This window comes from Pipistrellus hanaki (genome assembly GCF_964339955.1).
Source record: "Pipistrellus hanaki genome assembly, contig: scaffold_41, whole genome shotgun sequence".
Classification (NCBI taxonomy): domain Eukaryota; kingdom Metazoa; phylum Chordata; class Mammalia; order Chiroptera; family Vespertilionidae; genus Pipistrellus; species Pipistrellus hanaki.
Genome location: NW_028182292.1, coordinates 627,383 through 652,334, shown reverse-complemented (window position 1 = coordinate 652,334; position 24,952 = coordinate 627,383). Strand labels below are relative to the sequence as shown.

The 24,952-nt window shown below is 64.2% G+C and overlaps 2 protein-coding genes across 2 annotated transcripts; one reads left to right on the top strand and one right to left on the bottom strand.

The window, feature by feature from the left end:
- Positions 1-1,107: 1,107 nt before the first annotated feature.
- CPSF1 (cleavage and polyadenylation specific factor 1) lies at positions 1,108-11,223 on the top strand. Its single transcript, XM_084907282.1, has 37 exons — positions 1,108-1,360; positions 3,239-3,266; positions 3,352-3,494; positions 3,603-3,683; positions 3,786-3,937; positions 4,020-4,166; positions 4,243-4,382; positions 4,455-4,565; positions 4,654-4,747; positions 4,846-4,933; positions 5,026-5,148; positions 5,224-5,275; positions 5,356-5,450; positions 5,518-5,592; positions 5,679-5,759; positions 5,838-5,927; positions 6,134-6,244; positions 6,315-6,456; positions 6,556-6,734; positions 6,813-6,949; positions 7,024-7,198; positions 7,268-7,474; positions 7,547-7,636; positions 8,026-8,169; positions 8,333-8,485; positions 8,933-9,049; positions 9,119-9,209; positions 9,276-9,360; positions 9,429-9,570; positions 9,653-9,805; positions 9,885-10,061; positions 10,175-10,241; positions 10,312-10,359; positions 10,432-10,587; positions 10,676-10,805; positions 10,895-11,033; positions 11,106-11,223. The coding sequence occupies exons 1-37, from the start codon at positions 1,217-1,219 to the stop codon at positions 11,151-11,153; spliced, it is 4,335 nt and encodes a 1,444-aa protein (XP_084763408.1). The 5' UTR covers positions 1,108-1,216; the 3' UTR covers positions 11,154-11,223.
- ADCK5 (aarF domain containing kinase 5) lies at positions 11,211-23,952 on the bottom strand. The gene is made up of 15 exons (XM_084907283.1): positions 23,861-23,952; positions 17,148-17,242; positions 16,327-16,476; positions 13,686-13,761; positions 13,355-13,555; positions 13,139-13,279; positions 12,939-13,052; positions 12,726-12,857; positions 12,572-12,655; positions 12,393-12,474; positions 12,241-12,319; positions 12,064-12,155; positions 11,741-11,993; positions 11,547-11,663; positions 11,211-11,462 (listed from the first exon to the last, which is right to left on the bottom strand). Exons 1-15 carry the CDS (start codon positions 23,870-23,872, stop codon positions 11,357-11,359), a joined length of 1,734 nt encoding a protein of 577 aa, XP_084763409.1. The 5' UTR covers positions 23,873-23,952; the 3' UTR covers positions 11,211-11,356.
- Positions 23,953-24,952: the final 1,000 nt, after the last annotated feature.

The window sequence follows — 24,952 nt, the reverse complement described above, 5'->3', positions numbered from 1 at the left end:
GGTCTGAGCACTGACCGCCGCCCCCACAGACCAGTTCCTGTTCCCTGGTTAGGGCACTTGGCCAGGCCAGTCAGACCCGCCTGTGGGCCCAGCGTACTCCGTTACCACCGGCCCCTGTGACGTGGATGCCGGGAGCTAGTGTGCTGCCTCCTCAGCACACCCCTCAGTCCCGGCCTCAGGACTTAGGACCCTTGAAGGGGTTTGGTGGGGCTCAGGGGTCACACACCTGCCTGGGCAGCCAGTGGCCCCTGCTGCCCAGCTCCACCGTCCAGCCTTGGGGCCTGGTTGCTGCTGTGAGCAAGTGGGCCAACTTGCATGCAACACGCATTATTTCCCATTTCTTCGGGTGTGACTACTTCCTTTATTTCTTGTGATTCTGTTTCTAAGGCCCAGGCCTACCCCAGAGTACCTGGGGCGACTCCCTGCCAAGGGAGGAGAGGCTGCTTAGCTGTGAGAGGTCCTGGCTCAGGGTCCTCAACGTGGACAACTGTGCCCGGCCTGGGAAGGGAGCGAGACCAGGAGAAGATCGCTGTGCTGGGGGCGAGCAGGGAAAGGGGGGGCGGGAGGACTGGCGAACACGTGGCCCCAGGCGCCTGGGTTTGGGGGTTGCTCCGCGGGGGGCGGGGAGGGGGGAGCCGGCAGGGGAGACAGCTGAGAGGCCTCACAGGACGAGCCCAGAAGCTTTCCTAGCCCGAAACTGGCCGGGCTTCCTCCACGCCGGCGGGCCGCACCGGCCGGGGCGCCCCTTCCCTCCTGGTCGGTCCACACTCGGAGGCTCGCCTCGCTCACTCCGGCGCCAGCTCCGGGTACAGCGCCTCGCTCGGGGGCGGGGAGACTCGCCTCTTCCTGCAGGGACCGCCAGCGGGCGGACCCCATCCCGGGTCAGGTGGAGCCCAGCCGGCCGGAGCCGCCGCCCCTCGCCCGCAGCGGGACCGGGAGCTCTGGGCGAGCTCGGAGCGTCGGAGCTCTAGACGCGGGACCGCCCAACCTCCCCGCGGCCACCAGGGGCCGCTGTGGCCCCCGCAGCCGCTCCGCCGCGGGGCACTGCGCAGGCGTACGGCCCGGAACCTCCGCGCTCAGCTTCCGGGCCCGGCCGGACCGTGTTCAGCGCCGTTCCGGTCCCCCGCAAGCCGGCTCCAACCGCCAGGGGAGGGTGGTCGCGGGCGGGCTGCCGGCTCCCTCTCGCTCTGGCCCCTCGTAGCCCGGCCCCGGCACCATGTACGCCGTGTACAAGCAGGCGCACCCGCCCACCGGCCTCGAGTTCTCCATGTACTGCAACTTCTTCAACAACAGCGAGCGCAACCTCGTGGTGGCCGGCACCTCGCAGCTCTACGTGTACCGCCTGAACCGCGACGCCGAGGTAGGCCGGCCGCCGGCCCCGCCTCCACCGCCGGGGCCCCCGAGGCGACGGCCCAGGGGCCGGGGAGCCTGCGGTCCCAGCGCCCGAGCGCGAGGCCGCCACGTTCCCCGCCGCCCCAGCCCCCGCCGGGGCGCCCGCCCTCCCCCGTGCGTCGGGCATCGGGCATCCTGCTTGCTCTTTTGTTTCTCCCACAAGTCGGGACGGGAACGCCTGCTGTGGGGTCAGTAGTGGGTGAACAAAACCTAAAAAGAACGGGTCGGGGAACTTCTCCTAAAAGGAGTCGCACCTGTGAGCACACGTGGGTTGCCGCAGGCGGACGGGGGAGCAGACGATGGCGGAGGCCGCGTGTTTCCAGCCGGCGGAGCAGAGGCCGAGTGGGAGCCGGTGGGAGCCGGTGGGGGGAGGGCCGGGAAGCGCAGGGAGCTCGGCCGGGGAGGAAGTCGGGGGGCCTTGGGTTGCCGGGGGCTGAGTGCTGCGCCGGGAAGGCCTCCGGCGAGTGAAGCTCAGAGTCACGGGTGGCGAGTGGAGGTGCGCGGGCCGCGGGGACGCCCTCCGCAGAGGCTGGGCCGGTGGGGTGCGGAGTAGACGGTCCGGGGAGCGGGGACAGCTTTGAGGGGCGTGTGCATAGGGAGGAGGAGATGGAGGAGTGACTGGCAGGAAAAGAAGGCCCGTTGCAAAGATGAGCATGTTGGCTGGAAGGGAAAGAGCCGGGAGAGCAGGGTTGGAGGTCTCTGGGACCTTTAAGAGCCGGAAAAACCCCAAAGAGGATCCTCGACAGAGGAGACCTGACTGCAAAGGCTGCGCCCCGCATCTGCTCTCTGGCCCTTCCCAGGGAAGTTTGCCAGTTCGCACACCAGAGGGTGACGCGCGGGCAGGAGGCGATGCCGAGGGGGAGCTGGGCAGGGTCCCCACTGGGTGCGCGGTGTCCTGGCCCCCGACAGTGTCCTGGAGCTGCGAGCAATCTGTGCCTCTGGCCACACCACCGAGCGGCTCAGCGTAACCCCAAGCACAGTTCCTGGCTCATCCATCAACATTCTTCATCTCAAAGATGCAACAGATTCCTCACCAGATTTAGTAATCTCCCAAATTTATATGAAAGAGACAAAAATTAAGAATATCCAAGGCAATTCTAGAGATGGCCGAGGTGGTGTACTTGCCCGGCAGGAGTGTCGAGAAGTGTGTGTGTGTGTGTGTGTTTTAAAGCTGCTTCATAAGACCAACTTAGGGCGATGTTACACGTTTTTAGTCCTTTTTACTTGTGAACTGACTTCTTAGTCATGAATACTTTTCACCTGAAGACCCAGCCTGTCCAGCAGGAACACGCCTTCTCGTTGGAGTGTTTGTCCACATGGATGTGGTCCCGTGTTTGGGGCTGAAGGACTGACTCGGAGTCTTCCTGTTGTTCCTTTATTTCTCACTGTTTCATTCTTTTTGGCTTTGATCTGTATCAGTGGTGTGTCTTTATTTGTTTTTTTGTTGCACGTTTTGTGTCATTTCCTCATCAGTTACATTGGAGGTACAGCAGGCCTCCTTGATTTCTGACATTTTGGCTCAACTGAGCACTTTTGCCCCAAGTGACCCAGCTCCAGCCGTTTACACCCTCCCCCTTTGTCTGCGGCCGTGTTCACTGTGGGGCAGAGCCAGGCAGGTGAGGGGTGTGTAGAGCATCCTGATTGGGGTGGGCTCAGGAGAAGCCTGTGTCCAGGGTGGGGACCCCGTGTGAGCCCGTGGGTGGGTGTGCGAGGCTCTCCATAGGCCTCGTGCTCCCCTCTCCGTGGGGGTCCAGGCGGGGCCGCCTGGGTGGTGGTTCCTCTTGGTCCTCCCACGCGGTGGGCCCTGGTGCAGGGCGCCTCCTCACGCCTCCCCTCCTTCCTCCAGGCCGCAGCCAAGAATGACAGGAGCACAGGTGAGCACCGCGGCTGTGCCGGGTCATGCCTGAGGGTGGGCGGCTGCAGCGCGGGAGCCAAACCTGTACCCACCCCTCTCCCCAGAGGGCAAGGCGCACAGGGAGCATCGGGAGAAGCTGGAGCTGGTGGCGTCCTTCTCCTTCTTCGGCAACGTCATGTCCATGGCCAGCGTGCAGCTGGCCGGCGCCAAGCGGGACGCCCTGCTGCTGAGCTTCAAAGACGCCAAGGTGGGCGGTGGGCGGTGGGCTTGGCGGGTCCTGGGCGCAGCGGTGGGTGGTGGCTGGCCGGCGGGCAGGGCTCAGTGGCGGGTGGAAGCTCTGGCCTGCCGTCCCCAGCTGTCTGTGGTGGAGTACGACCCAGGCACCCATGACCTGAAGACGCTGTCCCTGCACTACTTTGAGGAGCCGGAGCTGCGGGTAGGCAGGCTGCGCCCACCCCTTGCTTCCCCCGCGGCCTCCCCTGGCCCCTGGCCCCTGGCCCCTGGCCCCACGGCCTGCCTGATGGCTCTCCACCCCCAGGACGGGTTCGTGCAGAACGTGCACACGCCGCGGGTGCGGGTAGACCCCGACGGGCGCTGCGCGGCCATGCTCATCTACGGCACGCGGCTGGTGGTGCTGCCCTTCCGCAGGGAGAGCCTGGCCGAGGAGCACGAGGGGCTCATGGGCGAGGGGTGAGTGCCGGGCGCATGGGGGGCCGGGCCCCACCCGCCCTCTGCCCTCCGCCCTCCGCCCGCTGAAGCCCTTGCCCCCCAGACAGAGGTCCAGCTTCCTGCCCAGCTACATCATCGACGTCCGGGCGCTGGACGAGAAGCTGCTCAACATCGTGGACCTGCAGTTCCTGCACGGCTACTACGAGCCCACCCTGCTCATCCTGTTTGAGCCCAACCAGACGTGGCCCGGGTGAGGCCCCTGTGCGGCGGCCCCTGGGGGCGGGGCGGGTTGGGGCGGGACCCGGCTGACCACCTGCTGGTCCCAGGCGGGTGGCCGTGCGGCAGGACACGTGCTCCATCGTGGCCATTTCACTGAACATCACCCAGAAGGTCCACCCCGTCATCTGGTCCCTCACCAGCCTGCCCTTCGACTGCACCCAGGCCCTGGCGGTGCCCAAGCCCATAGGTGAGAGCCTGGCGGGTTGGGGGCGGTAGTGGGGGGCGCCCGGGCCCTGCCCACCAGCCTGCCCTCCTCCAGGTGGGGTCGTGGTCTTTGCAGTCAACTCGCTCCTGTACCTGAACCAGAGCGTCCCCCCGTACGGCGTGGCCCTCAACAGCCTCACCTCAGGCACCACCGCCTTCCCTCTGCGTGAGTGAGGGCCGGGCCGGGCCGGGCTGGGGTGGTTTGGGGGTGGGGGGTCGTCCTGGTCTCTGACACCCCTCCTCCACCTCAACAGGCACCCAGGAGGGCGTGCGGATCACTCTCGACTGTGCCCAGGCGGCCTTCATCTCCTACGACAAGATGGTCATCTCCCTCAAGGGCGGAGAGATGTGAGTCCGCCTTCAGGGCGCCCTGTGCCCCGTGTTGTCGTCCCGCTGCCCCCCGCTCCCGCCGGGAGCCCTGCCCGCTCAGCGCCCCTCTCCCGCAGCTACGTGCTGACCCTCATCACCGATGGGATGCGCAGCGTCCGCGCCTTCCACTTCGACAAGGCCGCCGCCAGCGTGCTCACCAGCAGCGTGAGTGGGGCTGCAGGCAGGCTGGGTCCGGGTCCGGGTCCGGGTCCGGGTCTGGGCTCAGCCCCCCTCACCACCGCCCCCCCCCCCCCCAGATGGTCACCATGGAGCCTGGGTACCTGTTCCTGGGCTCTCGCCTGGGCAACTCCCTCCTTCTCAAGTACACGGAGAAGCTGCAGGAGGCTCCGGCCAGTGCTGTCCGGGAGGCCGCTGACAAGGTGGGTGCCGGGTGTCTGTGGGGACTCTGCCCCGTGCAGGGTGACCCGGCTGCTCACCGCCCTCTTGCTTCACAGGACGAGCCTTTGTCAAAGAAGAAGCGCATGGACTCCACAGGGGGCTGGTCAGGTGAGGGGTGAGGGGTGAGGGGGCAAGGGGTAGGGGGGCTGGGGCCAGAGCGGCAGCTCAGAGCACTCCGTGTGCTGCAGGTGGCCAGTCCGGGCCGCAGGACGAGGTGGACGAGATCGAGGTGTACGGCAGCGAGGCCCAGTCGGGCACACAACTGGCCACTTACTCCTTTGAGGTGAGGTTGTGCTCAGAAGGGGCCCCACCTTGGCGGGCCCACCCGCTGACCACTGCTATGCCCTCAGGTGTGTGACAGCATCCTCAACATTGGACCCTGTGCCAACGCGGCCATGGGCGAGCCGGCCTTCCTGTCTGAAGAGGTGCCCGCGTGGGAAAGTGGGCAGGGACGGTGTGCAGGTTTGCGGGTGGCTTGCCTGGGGTCCTGTACTCACCTCGGCCCCTACAGTTTCAGAACAGCCCCGAGCCGGACCTGGAGATTGTGATGTGTTCTGGCTACGGCAAGAACGGGGCCCTGTCTGTGCTGCAGGTGTGTGGGGGGCAGGCCAGGGGGGGTTGGGGGCTCCTGGGGACCTGGGTGGACAGATGTACCCCATTGTCCTTCCAGAAGAGCATCCGGCCCCAGGTGGTGACGACCTTTGAACTCCCTGGCTGTTACGACATGTGGACCGTGGTTGCCCCTGTGCGCAAGGAGCAGGTGCGTGCGTGTCGCTGCAGGAAGGCCCCGAGGGCGGCAGGTGCTGTCTGAGGCCGAGGGCCCGGGCGGAGGCAGGCCCAGCTGTGAGGGCCCAGCGGATGCGGCAGAACTTGCTCTGGCTCGGCCGTGGGGCCGCCCCTCCAGCCCCAGGCCCGCCCTCTGGCCCCGGGCTGAGTGCTGAGGTGCGCTCTGCCCTCCCATCACAGGAGGAGACCCCTCAGGGCGAGGGCGCGGAGCAGGAGCCCAGCACCCCTGGCACAGAGGACGACGGGCGGAGACACGGGTTCCTGATTCTGAGCCGGGAGGACTCCACCATGGTGAGCGGCCTGGCGAAGGGGTGCCCGGGTGGGCCCTGCAAGGAGCGAGCCTCACCCCCGCTGCCCTCAGATCCTGCAGACCGGGCAGGAGATCATGGAGCTGGACACCAGTGGCTTTGCCACCCAGGGCCCCACAGTCTTTGCCGGCAACATCGGGGACAATCGCTACATTGTGCAAGTGTCCCCGCTGGGGATCCGCCTGCTGGAAGGAGGTGGGCCTGGCGGGCGGTGGGCTTGGGCGTGGGCGTGTGTGGGTGGGCAGGCTGGTGGGCGGGCAGGGGCAGTGTGTGCTGACTGGCCTGTGTTTGCAGTGAACCAGCTGCACTTCATCCCCGTGGACCTGGGCTCCCCCATCGTGCAGTGCGCCGTGGCTGACCCCTACGTGGTCATCATGAGCTCCGAGGGCCAAGTCACCATGTTCCTGCTCAAGAGCGACTCCTATGGGGGCCGCCACCACCGCCTGGCTCTGCACAAGCCGCCGCTGCACCACGTAGGCCCCTCTGCCCCGCCCACTGCCCTTGCTGACCACTGCGCCCCCTGCTGACCACTGCGCCCCCTCCCCCAACAGCAGTCCAAGGTGATCGCCATGTGTGTGTACCGCGATGTCAGTGGCCTGTTCACCACCGAGAGCCGCCTGGGCGGGGCCCGCGACGAGCTGGGCGGGCGCTGTGGCTCCGAGGCGGAGGGCCCAGGCTCAGAGACCAGGTGTGTGGGCCGGGGCCGGGGCCTCGGGGCTGGGGTCCCGGGCGGGCCTCCCTGATAACACGCGTGTCCCGCAGCCCCACAGTGGACGACGAGGAGGAGATGCTGTACGGGGACTCGGGCTCCCTCTTCAGCCCCAGCAAGGAGGAGGCGCGCAGGAGCAGCCAGCCCCCCACCGACCGGGACCCCACCCCCTTCCGGGCTGAGCCCACACACTGGTGCCTCCTGGTGCGGGAGAACGGAACCATGGAGGTGGGTGGCGCCCTGTGCCCTCGCAGCCGCCCCTCCCACTCCTGCCCCCACTAACCCCCGTCCCCTCAGATCTACCAGCTCCCGGACTGGCGGCTGGTGTTCCTGGTGAAGAACTTCCCGGTGGGGCAGCGGGTGCTGGTGGACAGCTCGTTCGGCCAGCCCACCACGCAGGGCGAGGCCCGGAAGGAGGAGGCCACGCGCCAGGGGGAGCTGCCCCTCGTCAAGGAGGTGCTGCTGGTGGCGCTCGGGAGTCGCCAGAGCCGGCCCTACCTGCTGGTGAGCACGGGCAGGCCCCGCCCCGCCCCGGGCCCGCGCGGCCAGGCCCTGATGACCCGCCGCCACCCCCAGGTGCACGTGGACCAAGAGCTGCTCATCTACGAGGCCTTTGCCCACGACTCACAGCTCGGCCAGGGGAACCTCAAAGTTCGCTTCAAGAAGGTGCAGGGTGGCCGAGGGCGCGGGGCAGGGTGGGCAGGGGCGGGTGGCCGAGGGGTGCAGGGCAGGGTGGGCAGGGGCGGGTGGCCGAGGGGTGCAGGGCAGGGGCGGGTGGCCGAGGGCGCGGGGCAGGGTGGGCAGGGGCGGGTGGCCGAGGGCGCGGGGCAGGGTGGGCAGGGGCGGGTGGCCGAGGGGTGCAGGGCAGGGCGGGCAGGGGCGGGTGGCCGAGGGCGCGGGGCAGGGTGGGCAGGGGCAGGTGGCCGAGGGGTGCAGGGCAGGGCGGGCAGGGGCGGGTGGCCGAGGGGTGCAGGGCAGGGCGGGCAGGGGCGGGTGGCCGAGGGCGCGGGGCAGGGCGGGGCAGGGGCAGGTACTCACGGGACTCCCTCCACCAGGTCCCCCATAACATCAACTTCCGAGAGAAGAAGCCCAAGCTGTCCAAGAAGAAGGCGGAGGGCAGCGGCACTGAGGAGGGGGCCACGGCCCGGGGGCGAGTGGCACGCTTCCGCTCCTTCGAGGACATTTACGGCTACGCGGGGGTAGGCCCGGGGGTGGGCCTCCGACAGGGACGCGGGGGGGGGGGGACGGGGGGGGGCCTTGGACAGGGACGGGGGGGGGGGGGCCTCGGACAGGGGCGGGGGGGGGCGGGGGGGCGAGCCGGGGAGGGCCGTCTCCACAGGCTCCTCATGGTGCTGCCCCCAGGTCTTCATCTGTGGGCCTTCCCCGCACTGGCTTCTGGTGACCAGCCGGGGGGCCCTGCGGCTGCACCCCATGGGCATCGACGGCCCCATCGACTCCTTCGCCCCGTTCCACAACGTCAACTGCCCCCGCGGCTTCCTGTACTTCAACAGACAGGTAGCTGCCCGGTGGGGCTGCCGGGCAGTGTAGGTGCCGGGAACAAGGCCCAGGTGACGAGTTGGAGGTGGGGGGGCGGGGGCGGGCAAGGCTAAGGAGATGAGACCTGGGCTTACTGCTGAGAGGGTTGAGGGCACCTGCTTGGGCGACGGGAGTTCAGGCAGAAACTGCCGTCAGCTGAGACCCCTTTGGCGCTCACCCTCTCTGAGCCTCACTTTCCTCATCTGCCACCCGAGAACTCAAGTGATGATGGACTGGGTGAGGGAGGGGCAGGGCCCCTTTTCCTCCAGTGCTCTTGGGTCCTGGTTCATCCTGGCCCTGGACGACCCCAGCTGCCTGCTCACCGTGCTGCACAGAGCGGAGGCTGATCTGAGGGAACCCTGTGGGCCTGGGGTCACCTTTTGCTTTCAGTGGGTGCCTGGCCTCACTGACCCCCTCAACACCCAGGGCGAGCTGAGGATCAGCGTCCTGCCTGCCTACTTGTCTTATGATGCCCCGTGGCCCGTCAGGAAGATCCCGTTGCGCTGCACAGCCCACTATGTGGCCTACCACGTGGAGTCCAAGGTCTGAGTCCCCCTGGAGGCCAGGGACCTTCTGGGCCTGGTCTCTGGTCTGACACCTCCACTCCTCCAGGTATACGCTGTGGCCACCAGCACCAACACTGCATGCACCCGGATCCCACGCATGACGGGCGAGGAGAAGGAGTTTGAGACCATCGAGAGAGGTAGGGGGCGCTCGAGCTGGGCCTGCTCGTGGGGCCGCCCTCCCTGACCGGGGCCTGTCTCTGCAGATGACCGCTACATCCACCCCCAGCAGGAGGCCTTCTCCATCCAGCTCATCTCTCCCGTCAGCTGGGAGGCCATCCCCAACGCAAGGTGAGGCGGGGGCAGGTGGGCGGGAGGGAGGCAGGTGGCAGGGCTGCACCCTGACCCGGCTCCTGCAGGATCGAGCTGGAGGAGTGGGAGCACGTGACCTGCATGAAGACGGTGTCGCTGCGCAGCGAGGAGACCGTGTCAGGCCTCAAAGGCTACGTGGCTGCTGGGACCTGCCTCATGCAGGGGGAGGAGGTCACCTGCCGTGGGCGGGTAAGCAGCCAGCGGGCAGGAACCCGTGTGCCAGCAGCGCCTGTGCGTGCCCTCACATTGCCACCTCCCTCCCTGCACGCAGATCCTGATCATGGATGTGATCGAGGTGGTGCCCGAGCCTGGCCAGCCCCTGACCAAGAACAAGTTCAAGGTCCTGTACGAGAAGGAGCAGAAGGGACCCGTGACGGCCCTGTGCCACTGCAACGGCCACCTGGTGTCGGCCATTGGCCAGAAGGTGGGTCCCTGCCCGTGTCCTGTGCCAGCCCACGGCCCCGCCTGCCCGCGAGCCTCTGGCTGCCCCCTCTTCCCCACAGATCTTCCTGTGGAGCCTGCGTGCCAGCGAGCTGACGGGCATGGCCTTCATCGACACCCAGCTGTACATCCACCAGATGATCAGCATCAAGAACTTCATCCTGGCCGCCGACGTCATGAAGAGCATCTCGCTGCTGCGCTACCAGGAGGACAGCAAGACGCTCAGCCTCGTCTCCCGGGTACCCGTCTCCCGGGCACCCGTCTCCCCGGTGTCCTGGGTGGTGCGGTCGGCCCTGTGCCGGGGTCCCTGTCCCCGGTGGCCCTCATGTGACACCCACCCCTCGGCCCCCAGGACGCGAAGCCCCTGGAAGTGTACAGCGTGGACTTCATGGTGGACAGCACCCAACTGGGCTTCCTGGGTGAGTGCAGGCCTGGGCCGGGGCCATCTGGGACTGCGGTGACCAGGCTGACTCGGGGCTCTGTTTCCAGTGTCTGACCGTGACCGAAACCTCATGGTGTACATGTACCTGCCCGAGGGTGAGTGCTCCCCGACCCAGGGCGGGGCTGGGCGGGGGCTGGGCGGGCCGTGACCTGAGGTCCCCCACCCAGCCAAGGAGAGCTTCGGTGGCATGCGCCTGCTGCGTCGGGCGGACTTCCACGTGGGTGCCCACGTGAACACCTTCTGGAGGACCCCGTGCCGAGGTGCTGCTGAGGGGCCCAGCAAGAAGTCGGTCGTGTGGGAGAACAAGCACATAACGTGGTTCGGTGAGGGCCTTGTGGGTGGGACGAGGGGAGGTGGCACGGGTGGGCAGAGGTGGTGCTGGGATCACCAGGCTCATGCTGTGCCCCATAGCCACCCTGGACGGCGGCATTGGGCTCCTGCTGCCCATGCAGGAGAAGACCTACCGGCGGCTGCTGATGCTGCAGAATGCGCTGACCACCATGCTGCCCCACCACGCCGGCCTCAACCCCCGCGCCTTCCGGTGAGCATGCCTCCACCTGCACCCACCCTCCCCCCACCGTACACACCTCCCCCGGGCCTGCCCCAGCTCCCATGCCTAACGCTCCCTAGGATGCTGCACGTGGACCGGCGCACCCTGCAGAACGCCGTGAGGAACATCCTGGACGGAGAGCTGCTCAACCGCTACCTGTACCTGAGCACCATGGAGCGCAGTGAGCTGGCCAAGAAGATCGGCACCACCCCTGACATTGTGAGTGACCGTCCACCTCCCCACCTCACCCGCCCCGCCCCACCTCACCCCTCACCTGCCCTCTCCCCACAGATCCTGGATGACCTGTTAGAGACGGACCGGGTCACTGCCCACTTCTAGACCCCTGGACACAGCCACTGCCACCACCCTTTTTGTACAAACACAGGAAAAGATTGGTTTGGTTTGAGAAGTACGTGTGGTCATTGTAGGGCTCCTGGCCCTCCCAGTGGTCGGAGCCCCCGGGGTCCCCCACGCAAGCTGACAGCTGCTCCAGTGTCCCGGGTCAGGGCGTCCACATCTCCGTCCTGGCTGCCTGCCGGGCCCTAGGTCTCCAGGTACTCGTAGAGCCTCTCGTTCTTGGGCATGAGGTTGAGGTACACCAGTACTCGGAGGAAGAGGACTGTGAGCCGCATGGACAGGGTCTCCAGCCTGGGGGGCAGAGAGGAGGGTCGCAGTCAGTGGAGAGTAGGCCCTGGCCCCCATGTGCCCACTGGGCCCCAACTGTCCACTCACCTCAGGGCCACTTCAAACTTGAACATCTCCCAGATGACCCTGATGTGGCGTAGGAGGCTGGTGCTATAGACACTCTTGTACGTTGAGCCTGTCAGGCGGCTCCAGCCCTTGACAGCACTGCCAGAGACATGGTCAGCCCAGCCCAGCCCCCCCTGCCCCACCCCACCCCCACCGGGCTCCCTGCCAGCACCCACCTCTTGGCCATGAGGAAGTAGCGGTCGACAGGGGTGCCAAGGGAAGTATTGATGGCGCGGACGGTATTGATGTTTCGCAGCACGAGCAGCATGGGCCGCGGCAGGGCCTTGAGCACGCCCATGATGTCCTCGAAGTGCTCCCGCGCCATGGCCTGCATGTAGGCCGCCTCCTCCCGGCTCAGCAGGTGTGAGCGCCACAGCTGCCCCAGGCGCACGGGCCTCTGCATGAGCACCTCCGCGAACAGGAAGTAGTCTGGGGTGGCCGAGTCAGGCTGTGTGCCCGCACGCCCCCGTGCCCCTGTGCACACATGCCCCTGCCTCACCTTGCACCCCAAGTGCCTCTGCGTGTTTCTTCATCGAGTTGTCGTCTCTCAGGATGATGGCCCGCCACAGCCGACACAGGTCCGACCGGTCCCTGCAGGGCCCCAAGTGAGCCCAGCCCAGCAGGACAGCCGGGCCAGGCTCAGTCCCGCACCTCCCCCCCCCTCACACACACTCACTTCTCATCCAGGAACTGGTAGAGCCCGTGGTCCAGCAGCACCAGCTCTGCCTTCCCGTCCGGGCCTTTCCGCACCAGCACTAAGGACAGGGCACACGCTCATGCTCGCCTGCCCGGCCCCAGCCCAGCCCTGCCCCCTGCAGTGCTTCCTACCGTTGCCAGGGTGGGGGTCCGAGTGGATGAAGCCAGTGTAGAAGATCTGCTCAGCAAAAGTCTTGATGAGCTTCTCTGCGATCTGGGGCAGGTACAGGGCCACGTCACTGTCACAGGGCACACGAGGCACCCCGTCCCTCAATGTCCCCACTGTGGACGTGACAGGCGCACGCACTCACATCCTGCAGGGCCAGTCCCATGGACTTGATGGTCTCCACGTCGTTGACCTTGCAGCCCTCACAGAACTCGGCAGTCAGCACGCGCTGGGGAGAGCGAGAGGCTGAGCTCAGCAGGCCGTGTGCCCCTGCCCCTCCCCGAGGGCGCCCAGCCCACCTTGCTGGACATGTCCCAGAACACGCGGGGCACCACGACGTAGCTGAAGTGCTTCAGGTCCCGTGCACAGCGCTCGGCGTTCCGGCCCTCATTCTCGAAGTCCAGCTCCTGGGCCAAGATCCCCTTCAGGTCCTGGGGCCGCATGGGCAGGCAGGTCAGGGCCAGGGCAGGGCAGCCCAGCAGGGGGTGCCGCTCCCGCCCGGGGGCAGTTACCTGGAGGATCCAGCTGAAGCCAAAGCTGGGGTGCATCAGCTCCACCAGCTTGAGCAGGAGCTCCAGGGTGTAGATGTCGCCGTCGAAGCGGTCCCGCAGGTCAATGTACTGCACCTGCACGGGCAAAGCACTGCACCTGCTGCCACGCACGCCTGCAGCCGCCTCCCAGCCGCCGCCAGAAAGGGGGGAGGGTGCTGTACCTTCACAGCCACGATGGTGCCATCGTGCATTCGGGCACGGTGGACCTGGGCCAGGCTGGCGGCGGCAATGGGCTGGTAGTCAAACTCCTGGAAGAGCTTGTGGGGTAGGGCTTGGAAGTCTTCGAGGAACAACTCGTCCACCTGGTGGAGAGGGTTCTTAGGCAGCGTGGAGGCCCCGCGAGCCCCGCCCAGCCTCTGCTCCAGGGTGAGGCTCACCTCCTGGAAGCCGCGCGTGAGGGCCTTGTCCTCCAGCACGCGCAGTGTCTGGATGTACTCGGGAGGCAGCAGGTGGTTGAAGGAGCACAGTCCCTGGCCCAGCTTCACGTAGAGGCCCCCATTGTAGATGGCCCCGGACACCAGGGAGTTGGCCGCCCGCTGATGACACGCAGACATCACCTCCAAGTACTCCGGGCTGTTCTGACCATAGGCATGGAGGGGGGATGGGGGCAGGCAGGCATCTCCTCAGTCCTCCCAACACCCAGCTCCTCCAGAACCCCTCCCCACAGCACAGGCGGGCCCAGCCGTCACCGAGGACACACGGACAGACCTCTTCCACCCCTCGCAGGACGACGTTCGTGCACCACCAGTAGTCCGTGGAGATCTGCAGGCCGACCCTCAAGGACCTGCCGGCACAGGCTCCCTCAGCTCCTGCAGGCACAGTCTCAGGCCCCCCCAGCCCGCCCCTCAGGGCCCAGGGCCAGAGGAGGCTCGCCCCAGCCTCTCTGCTCTCGGCGTCCATCTCAGCTCCTGCTCTGCAGAACAGGCCACCTGCACCCACTCCACCCTTCAGCCCCTGAGCAGTGCCGCCCAGGACCCATGGGAGTGACAGCTGGGTGGGGGGTCTGTATTCCAGAGCACACTCATCCTAAAGGAAAGCCCACCCAGGATGGGGCACACTTGCGATGGCTGGCTGGCCAGCTCACATGTAAACACACGCTTGCCCCAGGCCCTCACACTCCTGGTCCTGCCTCCTCCACACTCCCAGGAGCCCCAGGGAGACTATTCCCAGATAGGGATCCCCACTGCTCTCCTGCCAAGGCCACACAGCCCAGTGCAACCCCAGGCCCAGGCCCCTTCTGGTGCCTCCAGATCTGTCCAGGGCCCTGTGTCTGAAGAAGTCTGGCTGCAGCCCAGACTCGACACCCATGGAATTTCTTGAGTGACAGCACCATCTCTGACTCGTGGTGGCCCTGATGGCTTATAATGAAGGGCTTGATGACTGGAAAGACCCACCCTGTGGTTAGTTTTGGAGCTCTGAGACAAGCCCAGCGGGAAGGGGCTGGTGTCCTGAATTCAGTCACAAGGCTACTGACAGGTTCAGCGGTGCCCGCGCACTGAAACCCCAACTGGGACTCGACCCCAGTGCCCAGGGCACTCCACATCAGTGCCAGCTGGGAACAGGTCCGAGGACCCTAAGTTGTGATCTGAGACCTCCCAGGCCCAACCCTGTACATTCCTCCCTGAGCTGGTCCTGCTCTGTAACAGCACCCCAATCCTCAGCACAGCATGTCCCGAGTTCTGAGAGTCGCCCTGGGGACTGTTAAAACTGAGAAGGCTGTGGTCCCCCCAATGGGGGCCCCAGAAGTAGCAGCTGGTCTCGAGAGCCGTGGACAGATGGGGGGCGGGGGTTGGAAGACTGTGCCCTGACCCCGTTTAGCCATGTGAGCCCAGGAGACACTGGGACTGCTCCAGAAGGGAAGACCCAGGACAGGGACTCTAGACCAACCCTGGTGCTGAGAAGGCTGCTCCTGGGGCATGTGGTGACAGGGAAGGTCAAAGGTCATAGGGAGCAGCTTCTGGTTGTGCTTATGAAGGAGAAAGTCCTTGTTTAGGAAACACTCAATGAGCTTTCAGGGACAATGAGGCATGTTAACAACTTGCTTGCAAAGTTTCCAGCAAAAAGTTCTTTTGTGTTACTCTTGCAACTTTTTTGGACATTTGAAATTGTGACAAAAAAGTGGGGCTGGGGACAGAGACTGTAAAAAGGTCCTAAAGCAGACCTCCCACCCTCACCCCCACCCCCACCCCCGTCCTTGTGCACGGGCACCTGTGACACACTCTGACCTCGGCCTCCGGCCACAGAACAGACTCCGCCCCTCCCCTCGACCTGTGTCCTTCCCTGGGCTCCTGCACCCATGCTGCCCGCTACCCAGGACCTGCTGTGCGTCCTCTGTCTCCAGGGGTCCTGTGGTCACCCAGCACCCGCCACGACGCCCCATCGGCCTGCCTGGCCTGGCACCTGAAAGGCCTGGCGCAGACGGGGATAATCGTCTGGCTCCCTCCCTCCAATCCCAGCTCAGCCTCTGACAGTGGCGATGGGATGTGCTCCCGGGAGGGGTGTCCGACACGCAGAGCAGCCACACGAGGCAGGCGAGACAAGCCCAGGCCAGCCAAGGGGGCATTTCAGCACCAAGCTGCACAGGGACAGAAGAAAAGGCAGATCCAACTCCATGCTCGGTCATCAACCTCGAGGCTTGCACAATAGAGGTCCCCGCCAGGAACCAGCCCAGGAGGGCAACTGGGAGTTCCGGGCAAATCTGTCAACTGCCCCCCAGGGAGAAATAATGGGCTTGCTCCAACTTGGAGGCGGAGTGAGCGGGCGGTCAGCCATCTGGCTCTCCGGCCTCGAGTAAATCTCCACGAACCTCTGGCTCGGTGCCTGAAGGCCTCCGTGGCCTCCGCCTTCCTTCTGGGGCCCCAGAGGCAGCGGCTCTCACAGCTAGCAATCCCACACCTGCCCCAGCAGCAGCCTTAACTAGGGTCTCCCGGGAGCACTTTCCACAGGCAATCTTATAGCAGTGCGTTTGGGCAACCGAAGGCTTTACTCAGTGCTAAGAGCTGATTCTGAGGCCTCTGAGGCCGAGGAATTCCTGGACTGACCAGGAGCAGGAGTGCTGACCCGAGGGGCTCCTCTGAGAGGTCAGCCCTGCCCCCAAGGGTCAGAGCCTGAGGAGCAGACAGAACCATGTCCACTCCAATGCCCTCTGTCTGGGTGCCAACTCTTGGTGGGGAAGTTGAGGCAAGAAGGCAGATATAGGAAGAGGAGGGTGGAAGGCACCATTCCCCTCCCTACCCCCCACCATCAGGGCTGATCTGGAGGGTCTGTGGAGGGTGTCCAGTGTGAGTGCACTAGGCCCATGAGGGCAGGCTGTGCAGGGAGAAGGAAGGGCCACGCCACCCAGCCCTACCTGCCAAAGCGCGTGACACCTTCCACCATGAGCCGCATCTTCCTCCGCTCCTGCGACTCTGCGGTGAGGTAGCGGACGCCCAGGAGCAGCGGCAGCCCCACGGCCGTGGAGGCGAGCACTTTCTTCCATAGGGGCTGGGATCCCAGGGGCCTGGAGGGACAAAAGGCACAGCTGGCTGCTTCCCGTCCGCACCATCCCTGCCTGGCCTGGGCTGTGCAGGTGATGTCGGTCTCGGAGGCTCTCTGACCACGGTGTCCAAGTCACCTCACCTGAGCCCACGGCACCCCAGATGCTAGGCTCTGAGGGGTCAGTGGAGGAGGAAGTGGATCGGTGACCACATGGAAAGCCACTCACAGGACAGGATTGCTTACCCAGTGGTCACCCCACCAGGCACCTCGCCAATGGCCCACGGGACTGCAAGCGCCAGGATGGCAGGCATGCAGGTAGCACACATGAACAGAGGTCAAGGCAAGGACCGCAGTGGGACCAGCATCCACTCCGGGTCTCGCCTGCACCCCCGCCCAACTCACTCTGCCCATCCTGCAGAGGCAGCCACATGCCCTGGCTCGTCTCAACCCTCGTGCCCCTGTGTCTTGCTCTGGCCCCACTACAGCAGCCCCCGCACTTCCTGTCTGAGCCTCAGCTCTGGCTGCCCTCTGCTCACCATGCTGGCAGGGGTCCTGCCCTGGAGCCCCAGTCCCAGGTCCGCCACCCACCAGGAGCAAATCCAGCCCCGTGTGTGTGGAGGGGGCACAGAGAAGACCCAGCCACAGGCCCAGAGAGGCCGCCCGTCCTGCCCGGAGAGGCTGCCGAGAACTCACCACTGAACAGGCGGGACCCTGAGGCTTCTCCTGAGCAGGGCGGCGGGGCCTGGGCGGCGCTGCAGAGCAGTGCAGTGTAGGTGGCAACGTGGTGACTGCAAAGTGAACAGGAGCACAGGGTCAGAGGCGGCGGCCACGCCCTGCCAGCAGCACGATGGGCCCTGGGACCCAGCGCTTAGTCTTTCCTGCAGCTGAGGCCACGGCCAAGTGTGAGGGCAGCATTCCGCAGCAAGTGCCAGCAATGCTAACCACACAATCAAAAAGACTGGACACGGGAGACGGCCTTGCCTAGGTCATTGTTCTGAAAGTAGACAAAGGCACCAGGAACTCCTGTTGGCAAAGTGGAGGCTCCAGCAGGACAGGCAGAGAAGCTAAGTTCCCAGGAGGCTCTCTGCCAACTGGCAACCTTGGTCCCCCAATCTGACTTGAATTACGAGTCTTACCAGTTCCTCAACTACAAATGTTCCAACTGCAAATTCTCAGTTTCTAGGGGAAAAACGCTGAGTATAGTAATTAAGTCATAGCCCACAGCACAGGTGTTAGATTATCACTGTGTGCCTGGCTGGCATGGCTCAGTGGTTGAGTGTCGACCTATGAACCAGGAAGTCATGGTTCGATTCCTGATCAGGGTATGTGGCCGGGTTGGGGGCTTGATCCCCAATGTAGGCAGTGAAGGAGGCAGCTGATCAGTGATTCTCTCTCATCATGGATGTTTATATCTCTCCCTTCCTCTCTGAAATTAATAAAAAAATATATATTTTTAAAAGATATCACTGTGAGCTGAGGCCGGTTTGGCTCAGTGGATAGAGCGTTGGTCTGCGGACTGAGGGGTCCCGGGTTTGATTCCAGTCAGGGGCATGTGCCTTGGTTGTGGGCACATCCCAAGTTGGGGGTGTTGCGGGAGGCAGCTGATTGATGACTCTCTCTCATCGATGTTTCTAACTCTCTATCCCTCCCTCCACCTCTCTGTAAAGAATCAATAAAATATATTTAAAAAAAAAAAAAAAAAAGATATCACTGTGAACTCTGGGCTAGATAAGGAACTGACTTTCCAATCACTTTCTGGCCAAAGCACGCAGCCCTGAATACAATTCCAAGGACATCAAAATAAAGCCAAAATCAAAGAAAAATGTCCATGACCTATTGTCCCGTGAGGAGGACGGTGCTGTCAAACCTCTGCCCAGCAAGGCCACCCACAGCGAGGCCAGAGCGGACGGGGTTCTGCACCCTGCTGGCCTCTGGCCTGCACACCTGGCCCGGCCACCTGACGGCACACGGCCGCGCCGCGCCGCACCGCACCGCACTGCAGAGCAGGCCCAGAGAGCATATCCGTGCCACACGGTGGTGGGTTCTCAGAACATCAGTCAGTGCCTGCAGAATAGCTGGGTCCAGGATGGGCATCCAATGGGGGTGTGTGACAAGCACACGTGCCAGGAGGGTCAGCCCACCTGCCCATACCATGCCTGTCCCCCACCCAGGCCCTCCTGTGTCCCCCACCTGACTGGTATCTTCTACAACTCACATCCACCCGCCCACCCAACTCTGCCAGGAAGGCCAGCCTGACAGTGGGCCCTGTGTGTGACCAGGCCGTGGGGACAGCACCGGGTGCCAGGGAGGGAGGGACCCTGTAGCCTGGCGGCGAGGGGACATCCATGTGGACGCTGTGGGTTTTCTAGGCAGAGGACACTGCGTTGTCAAAGAAGGCCCGGAGCCAGGAGAGAACAGGGTGTTTCTGAGGAGACTGGCTGTGTGGGTGGAAAACACACGTGCCCAGAGGTGAAGAGGGGGCCGCCCAACGAGGGAAGGGTAGGGGCAAAGAGCCAGAGATAGGCGGGCATCTCAAGGCCCTCGCCAAGGTTTTCCCCAGGGAGGGGGCGCTGTGCTGGGGACAGCAGCCGTGGGGAAGGAAGGGGCAGGTGTCCACTCAGAGGTTCTGAAGCCCAAGTCAGAGCAGTGGCCAGGGAGGGGCTGCTGGGAGAAGGAGCCCGTATCCTGGGCAAGCGCGAGGAGCCAGGAGTGCAGCCACCACAGCCCACGGCCCACGAGCACAACCGACAGCAGCCACGGCCGCAGCCGCCAGGCTCACTCATTACCACGAGCCTGAGGAGCCCCGACAAGCAGACACAGAGTCCCTAGGGCCCGTGCGCTGGTACTGGTGCTGGGCACAGTCCTTTACCAAGTCTCTCCACTTGTGCAAATGTTCCCAGTTCTTTACAGCAAGACGTTAAATAGAAGGTTATTGGGAAACGTGGAGGACTGGAGGCTAAAGCAGGAACCCCGCCTCCACCTGGGAGAACCCCACCCCAGACGGCCTGAGAGGGCATGGACTTGCAGGCCCACCTCGACGGGGCAATTTTCACAAAGTAAAGGTTTGCACCAAGTCTGTCGGCCCATTTTCCGACAGGCTCATGTGATGGGCAGCTTTTCTTAGCAGTAATGTGCTTCAGTTAAGGTACACAAGGTCTTTTTTTAGACACAGCATTCCCGCACACTCACTCAATAGGCTCTGTGCACCAAGAAACAAAACACCCACAAGACGTGCCTCCCTGGGACACTGGCGTTACTGCAGGGTCTCCAAGGTCTGCCTGAGCTCTCGGCATGTGGGCATGATAGAGTTTCCATGGTGACGGGCGCACATGTCCTTGTTCAGGGAGTGCACAGCGAAGGCAAGAGCAGGGATTCCCAGCCTTGTTCTGGCCACGCCCCCCCTCAGCGTCTCTAACATCCGGATGCCCTCCCTGTGGCGTATAATTCTTACTATTCAAAAAGTGGAGGAAGCCTTAAAGGCCAAACTTTAACTTGCTCTAAACAAGCTTCCCAAGAACATGGCATCCATGAACGAAAAAAATAAAAGAACAAAAGGACAGTTGAAGTACTGAGGAAGAAATCACTAAGAAACGGTTAAAGAAGTAATAGGTTATATGAAAAAATAGAAAGTAAAGTTTCAAAACATGTAATAGAGAACTGAAATGCATCAATTATGTCACAAAACATATTAATATACTGTATATGAGGCCCCTAGAACCACAAGAAATGCAAAAATTTCATTTAATTCATTCTCGATCACCCCCTTTAAAAATCAAATCACCCCCCTATCGGGAACCACTGGTTAGAGCAGCAGTTGCCAACCTTTCGGACCCCACAGACCTGTTGGTCCACGGACCACCAGTTGGCAACGGCTGGTCTAGAGGGTAAGGTCAGAATGTCTGTCTTACTATCAAATGGTCCAATGACAACAAAACACACGTCTTCAGAGAGAAGCAGAAACAACCGGGGCAGGCCGAGGCGTGGCTGTGGCCGGTACCCGTAGGCCTATGTTTTCATGATAGGAGGCTCCCAGCATCTGCTGTCCTGCTGGATGTCTCAGCCGGAAGGCGGCGTTTCAGAGCCAGGCGAGGGGTCCTCGCCTGGACGATCCAGTGCTAGGACGTGGGGCACTGTCTGCAGACATGGTGGTCACAATCGGGGGGAGGGGTGCTCCTGACATCGAGCAGGTGGAGACCCGGCTGCGCAGTGGGCGGGGAGAGGGGGAGGGGAGGTGGCAGGCTCTGGATCTAGACATCAGGAGCTAGAACTGGACTGGAATCCAGACAGCGGCACTTACCAGCCATGCTTCCCTCTCTGTGCCTCAGTTTCCCTGCCTGTGAAGCGGAACCACCGCACTGGCGACGCACAGACCAAGTGAACGGAGGCCTGCAACCTCGGAGCACAGAGGTGCGTGCTGAGCTCCTCGGAGTCACTGAGCCGCTGCGCTCTCCCAGGCCTCCTCCTGGCCCCCCACCCGCTCTCACCCGCCGGACACAGCAGCGCACACGTGCTGGGCGGGAGCGAACCATCTGTGTTAGCACAGCTTCCCACAGCGGCTCCCAAAGGAAAAGAAGGGCTTATTTTGCCAAGACGAGAAGAGACTATTCCCAGTACGTGGAGAGCTTGGCGAGGGGTTAGTTACAGGATGTGGAGAGTGGAAGGGCCGCAAGATGGGGGCTGCTGTAAGCCCCATGGGGCTCACCATGGCAGACCAAGAAGGAAACTTGCCAAAGCTGACCAACTACACTCATTCTGAGAAGTCAATGTTCAGGGCAAAGGTCCACAGGTTATCCTAGCAACGGGCCAACAATCGGAGAAGCAGAGCCAAGGGCCTGGTTCAGAGGTTGTGTGTGCAGCACCCCAAGCCTCGGTACAGGAACCCCAGGACCACGCCCAAACCCAGCATCACCCAACCCACAGGTGCCACTGTGAAGGCTGAGCATGTGGCTGCATGAAGGTGTGTGGCCATGCACTCAGCCTGCCCTGGCACCTCTGACTCAGCTGGCAGAAGCCTGCAGGGCGGAGCACTCCCCAAGGGGGCTGGCCAAGTCCTTGCCCTGAAGAAGCCCCGGCCGTCCACCGGTGGGAGGGCTCATCCCCAAAGAAGCGTATGCAGCCCCCTCCTTCCCCTCCATGCCAAGGCTCAGGCAGGCCTTGGCCACTCAGGTTTCCCGGTAACCCCGGGAGCCAGCGCAGGGCACGCACTTGGCTCCTGACTCACAGCAGCCTTGTGAGGATGGGGTGCCAGGAGTGGGGAAGGGTCCCCGAGTGCTGAGCCCCAGGATGGAGGAACAGGCTGGTCTGCAGCCTTGAACCACCACCTCCCGATACCTTTCCTCTCTGAGTGGGTAAGTGTCCACCTTGCAAGGCTGGAGGGGTGAGAGGTGCTGGAAATAAAGCTCCTCACTCAGGGCCTGACACCTAATGATGCTCAGAAAAAGGAAAGTGTTTGCTGAAGGGCCCGGCCCAGCCGACACCATCCTGGTCCCACACCGGCTCCCTGAGGCTCTTGAGCAAGAGACGAGCAGCCCCAGACAGGACTCCAAGATGAGACGACTCCACGGCACCCACAGGTGCCTTCCTTGGGGGGGGGGTGCCCAATGCTCCCCAAACCATCCCCATCACATAAGAGACATCCCCAAAGCCCAATGGGGTCATGTGGCTGTAAAAGTGGGGCAGAGCCTGCAGCTAAGCCTTCCAGGGTCCAGTCCAGGGTAGCGTCCAGCACATCACACACAGAGGTGCAGAGATGCAGAGAGGGCTGTGGGTCCCCAGGAGACCCTCCCACACGCTGGCACCTTCTTGCCAAGACAAACGCACACGTGTCCCTGCACCCCTCCCACTCCCACAGCCTCCAGCGTGGACAAGAGGAGATGGGCTTCCCGTCCCCGGCCTGTCCTGCTTCCCTTGAATGTGCGCACAGTGTGTCTGCACAAATCCAGGGCTCATCAGAACTTAGCTAACAGCGTACAAAGCAACAAAAAAAGATCTCTGAGCAGTAACCCTCACATGGACAATGGGTGTGTGTACTTCAGTGCAGGACAAAGACCATGTGTGGGCGCGCACCCAGCACCAGCTGAGCTGCTTGCTTTCCTAGCACTGTGCAGATCAGAAAGCTGATTAGAAGGAAGGAAGGTGAGATGTCACTGCAGACAAGCTGCCCAGGGCAGTGAGAAGCCACCACCGAGTCTCATGGTGATGCTGTACAGAAACCTGCACAGCCCTGGCTGGTGTGGCTCAGTGGATAGAGCATCAGCCTGCGGAATGAAGGGTCCCAGGTTCGATTCCCATCAGGGTTCATGCCCAGGTTGTGGGCTTGATCCCCAGTGTGAGGCATGGAGGAGACAGTCGATCCATGATTCTCTCTCATCACTCCCTATCCCTTCCTCTCTGAAACCAACAAAAATATGTTAGAAACAACAAAGAAACCTGCTCAGACCTGGAAGGACCCCTGACGTTTAATAACAGGTCAATAGCCCCAGCGCTGTCAGGAGGGCGACCCCAGACACGTCCAGTCCTCCGGGTGGGCCTGGAACCCCGCCCCAGGGGAGGGCCTGGAGGACCACCTCAGCCCCTGAGGTCCGGTGGCTGTGGGAGCTCCTAATTCGGGGCTAAACCTGCCCCTGGCCCTGGCCTGGGGCACTGGGCTGCTGAGGGAGAGGCTGCCTCCGTCTCTGAGCCCCCGGACTGCAGCTGCTGCCAGCCACAGCCCATGGCGGGACTGTCTCCACCGACCAGGCTGGGTTTGCAAGAAAAAGGCAAGTTCCACAGGAAAGCGACCTTTGGGGGGAGCAGGCCAGACCCCGGGGGGAGCGGTGACAGCGGCGCGAACTGCGGAGAAGCCGCGGACGGACGGAGGCGCCACCAGGCACGGCTGCCGGGTCAGGTCAACGCGGAGTGGGCAGGCCGCCCGGGCCGGACGGCGCGGGGAGGACCGAGGGCGGAGGCTCGCGTGGGTCCCGGGGCAGGTCCGGCCCAGCGTGGCCCGGTGGGCCGGAGGGAAGGGAGACGGCGAGGGCGGGCCGGTGTCCACGGCCCCGAAGCCGGCCGGCGGCCAGCAGCTGCGGCGAAAGGGCGCCCGTGCGGGGAGCTGTCCGTGAGGTGGAGCGAGGCCTCCAGCCCGTGAGGAAGGGCTCCGGTGCGCGGGCACCCTCTGCCGGGGGCTCCCGAGGGGCACCGGCACCTCCCAGGGGCCCGGGGCGCAGGGGGGGCCCGGGGCGGGCACTGGAGGCCGTACGGGACCTCGGAGCGCGGAGGGCGGGGCGGGCGGCCCGGGGACAGGCCCCTGACAGGCCCGGCCGCCCGGCGGCGCGTGGCGCAGGGACTCGGGGCTCCGGCCCTGAGGGGCCCGCACGGGCGCCTGGCGGCGGCGGGGCAGGGCGCCGGGCCGCGCCGGCGGGACTCACCGGTCTCCACATGTTCCGGCCGCCGCTCCGCTCCGCTCCCGCTCGGCGCAGGCTCGCGTCGCCCCGCCCAGCAGCCTCTGCGGGGAGGCGCACCGCGCACGCGCCCGGCGCGGTGGGCGGAGCCTGAAGCCACGCCCCCGACGTGCCCGCGTCCGCGGCGGCGCAGCGCCCCCTGCCGGCCTCCGTGGCCCGGCGTTAGGGCCCCGGCTGCCGGCGCGCGGCCGGGGTGCGTGGGGGCCGCTCCCGCCGGCTCGCCCCGTTCTCCCGCCGCCCCCTGGGGTCTCCTCGACCCCGCCCAGCCCTCACCAAGGGGACGGGAGCTGGGCCTGCGGGCTCCACGCTTCCGGGCCGGGTTGGGGCGGGTCTCGGCCAGAACGCGGTTTCCTCGCCGCGGAACGAGGCCGGAGCCCCTGAACTAACCGGGCTCCGTGTTCCGTGCAATGCCGCCGCCGTCCGTTTGGATGGAGGCTGGTGATTCTCAAACCAGCGGTGCCGGGACTCCCCGGGAAAGGTGAGCAGGTGCCCGGGCCGCGGAGAGAGCGTGCTCCTCCCTCAGGAAGGCCCTCCCAGCCCCGTCCCCGCCAGCGCTGCCCCCCACCTTCTGCTCCCCGCTCCCCCAGGCAGGCAGGCAGGTCACCCCACCCTCCACCGCCAGCCGCTGACTCAGGTGGCCCCGCAGCCCGGCCTCGGGTGGTGACACCTGGTATGGATCCTCCTGTCGCCTGGCCCCCCTGTGCCTCCCCCTCCACACCCACGGCTTCCTGGGCGTACCGGTTAATAATGCGATGGTTGTTTTTTTCAATAGATGGAGTTACACATATGTGAATATACCTGCAGTGTGATATGTATGCTGTTCTGTTGTGTTGCTCCTTCAGATGACCACTTGTTCCGTTCGATGGCACACTCACTTTCTGAGCAGCACTTAAAGACTATGAAGAAGTGGAGAGAATCCAAGATGGCTGCTCGGGTAGGCAACTAGCCGCAGCCGCACACAACAATTTTAATAAAATACAACTAAAATATAAAATGGACATTACCCAGAACTACAGGAAAGTCGACTGACTGGAAATCCTACAACAAGAAGCAAGGAGA

Excerpts from the sequence above, each read along its gene's own strand:
- CPSF1 (XM_084907282.1), top strand. The coding sequence starts at position 1,217 with ATGTACGCCGTGTACAAGCAGGCGCACCCGCCCACCGGCCTCGAGTTC. Across the intron at positions 9,210-9,275 it reads GTTTGAGACCATCGAGAGAG|ATGACCGCTACATCCACCCC; the intron begins GTAGGGGGCGCT and ends CTGTCTCTGCAG. Across the intron at positions 11,034-11,105 it reads TCGGCACCACCCCTGACATT|ATCCTGGATGACCTGTTAGA; the intron begins GTGAGTGACCGT and ends CTCTCCCCACAG.
- ADCK5 (XM_084907283.1), bottom strand. Across the intron at positions 16,477-17,147 it reads AGGGTCCCGCCTGTTCAGTG|GCCCCTGGGATCCCAGCCCC; the intron begins GTGAGTTCTCGG and ends TTGTCCCTCCAG. Across the intron at positions 11,994-12,063 it reads AGAGGCACTTGGGGTGCAAG|ACTACTTCCTGTTCGCGGAG; the intron begins GTGAGGCAGGGG and ends CGGCCACCCCAG.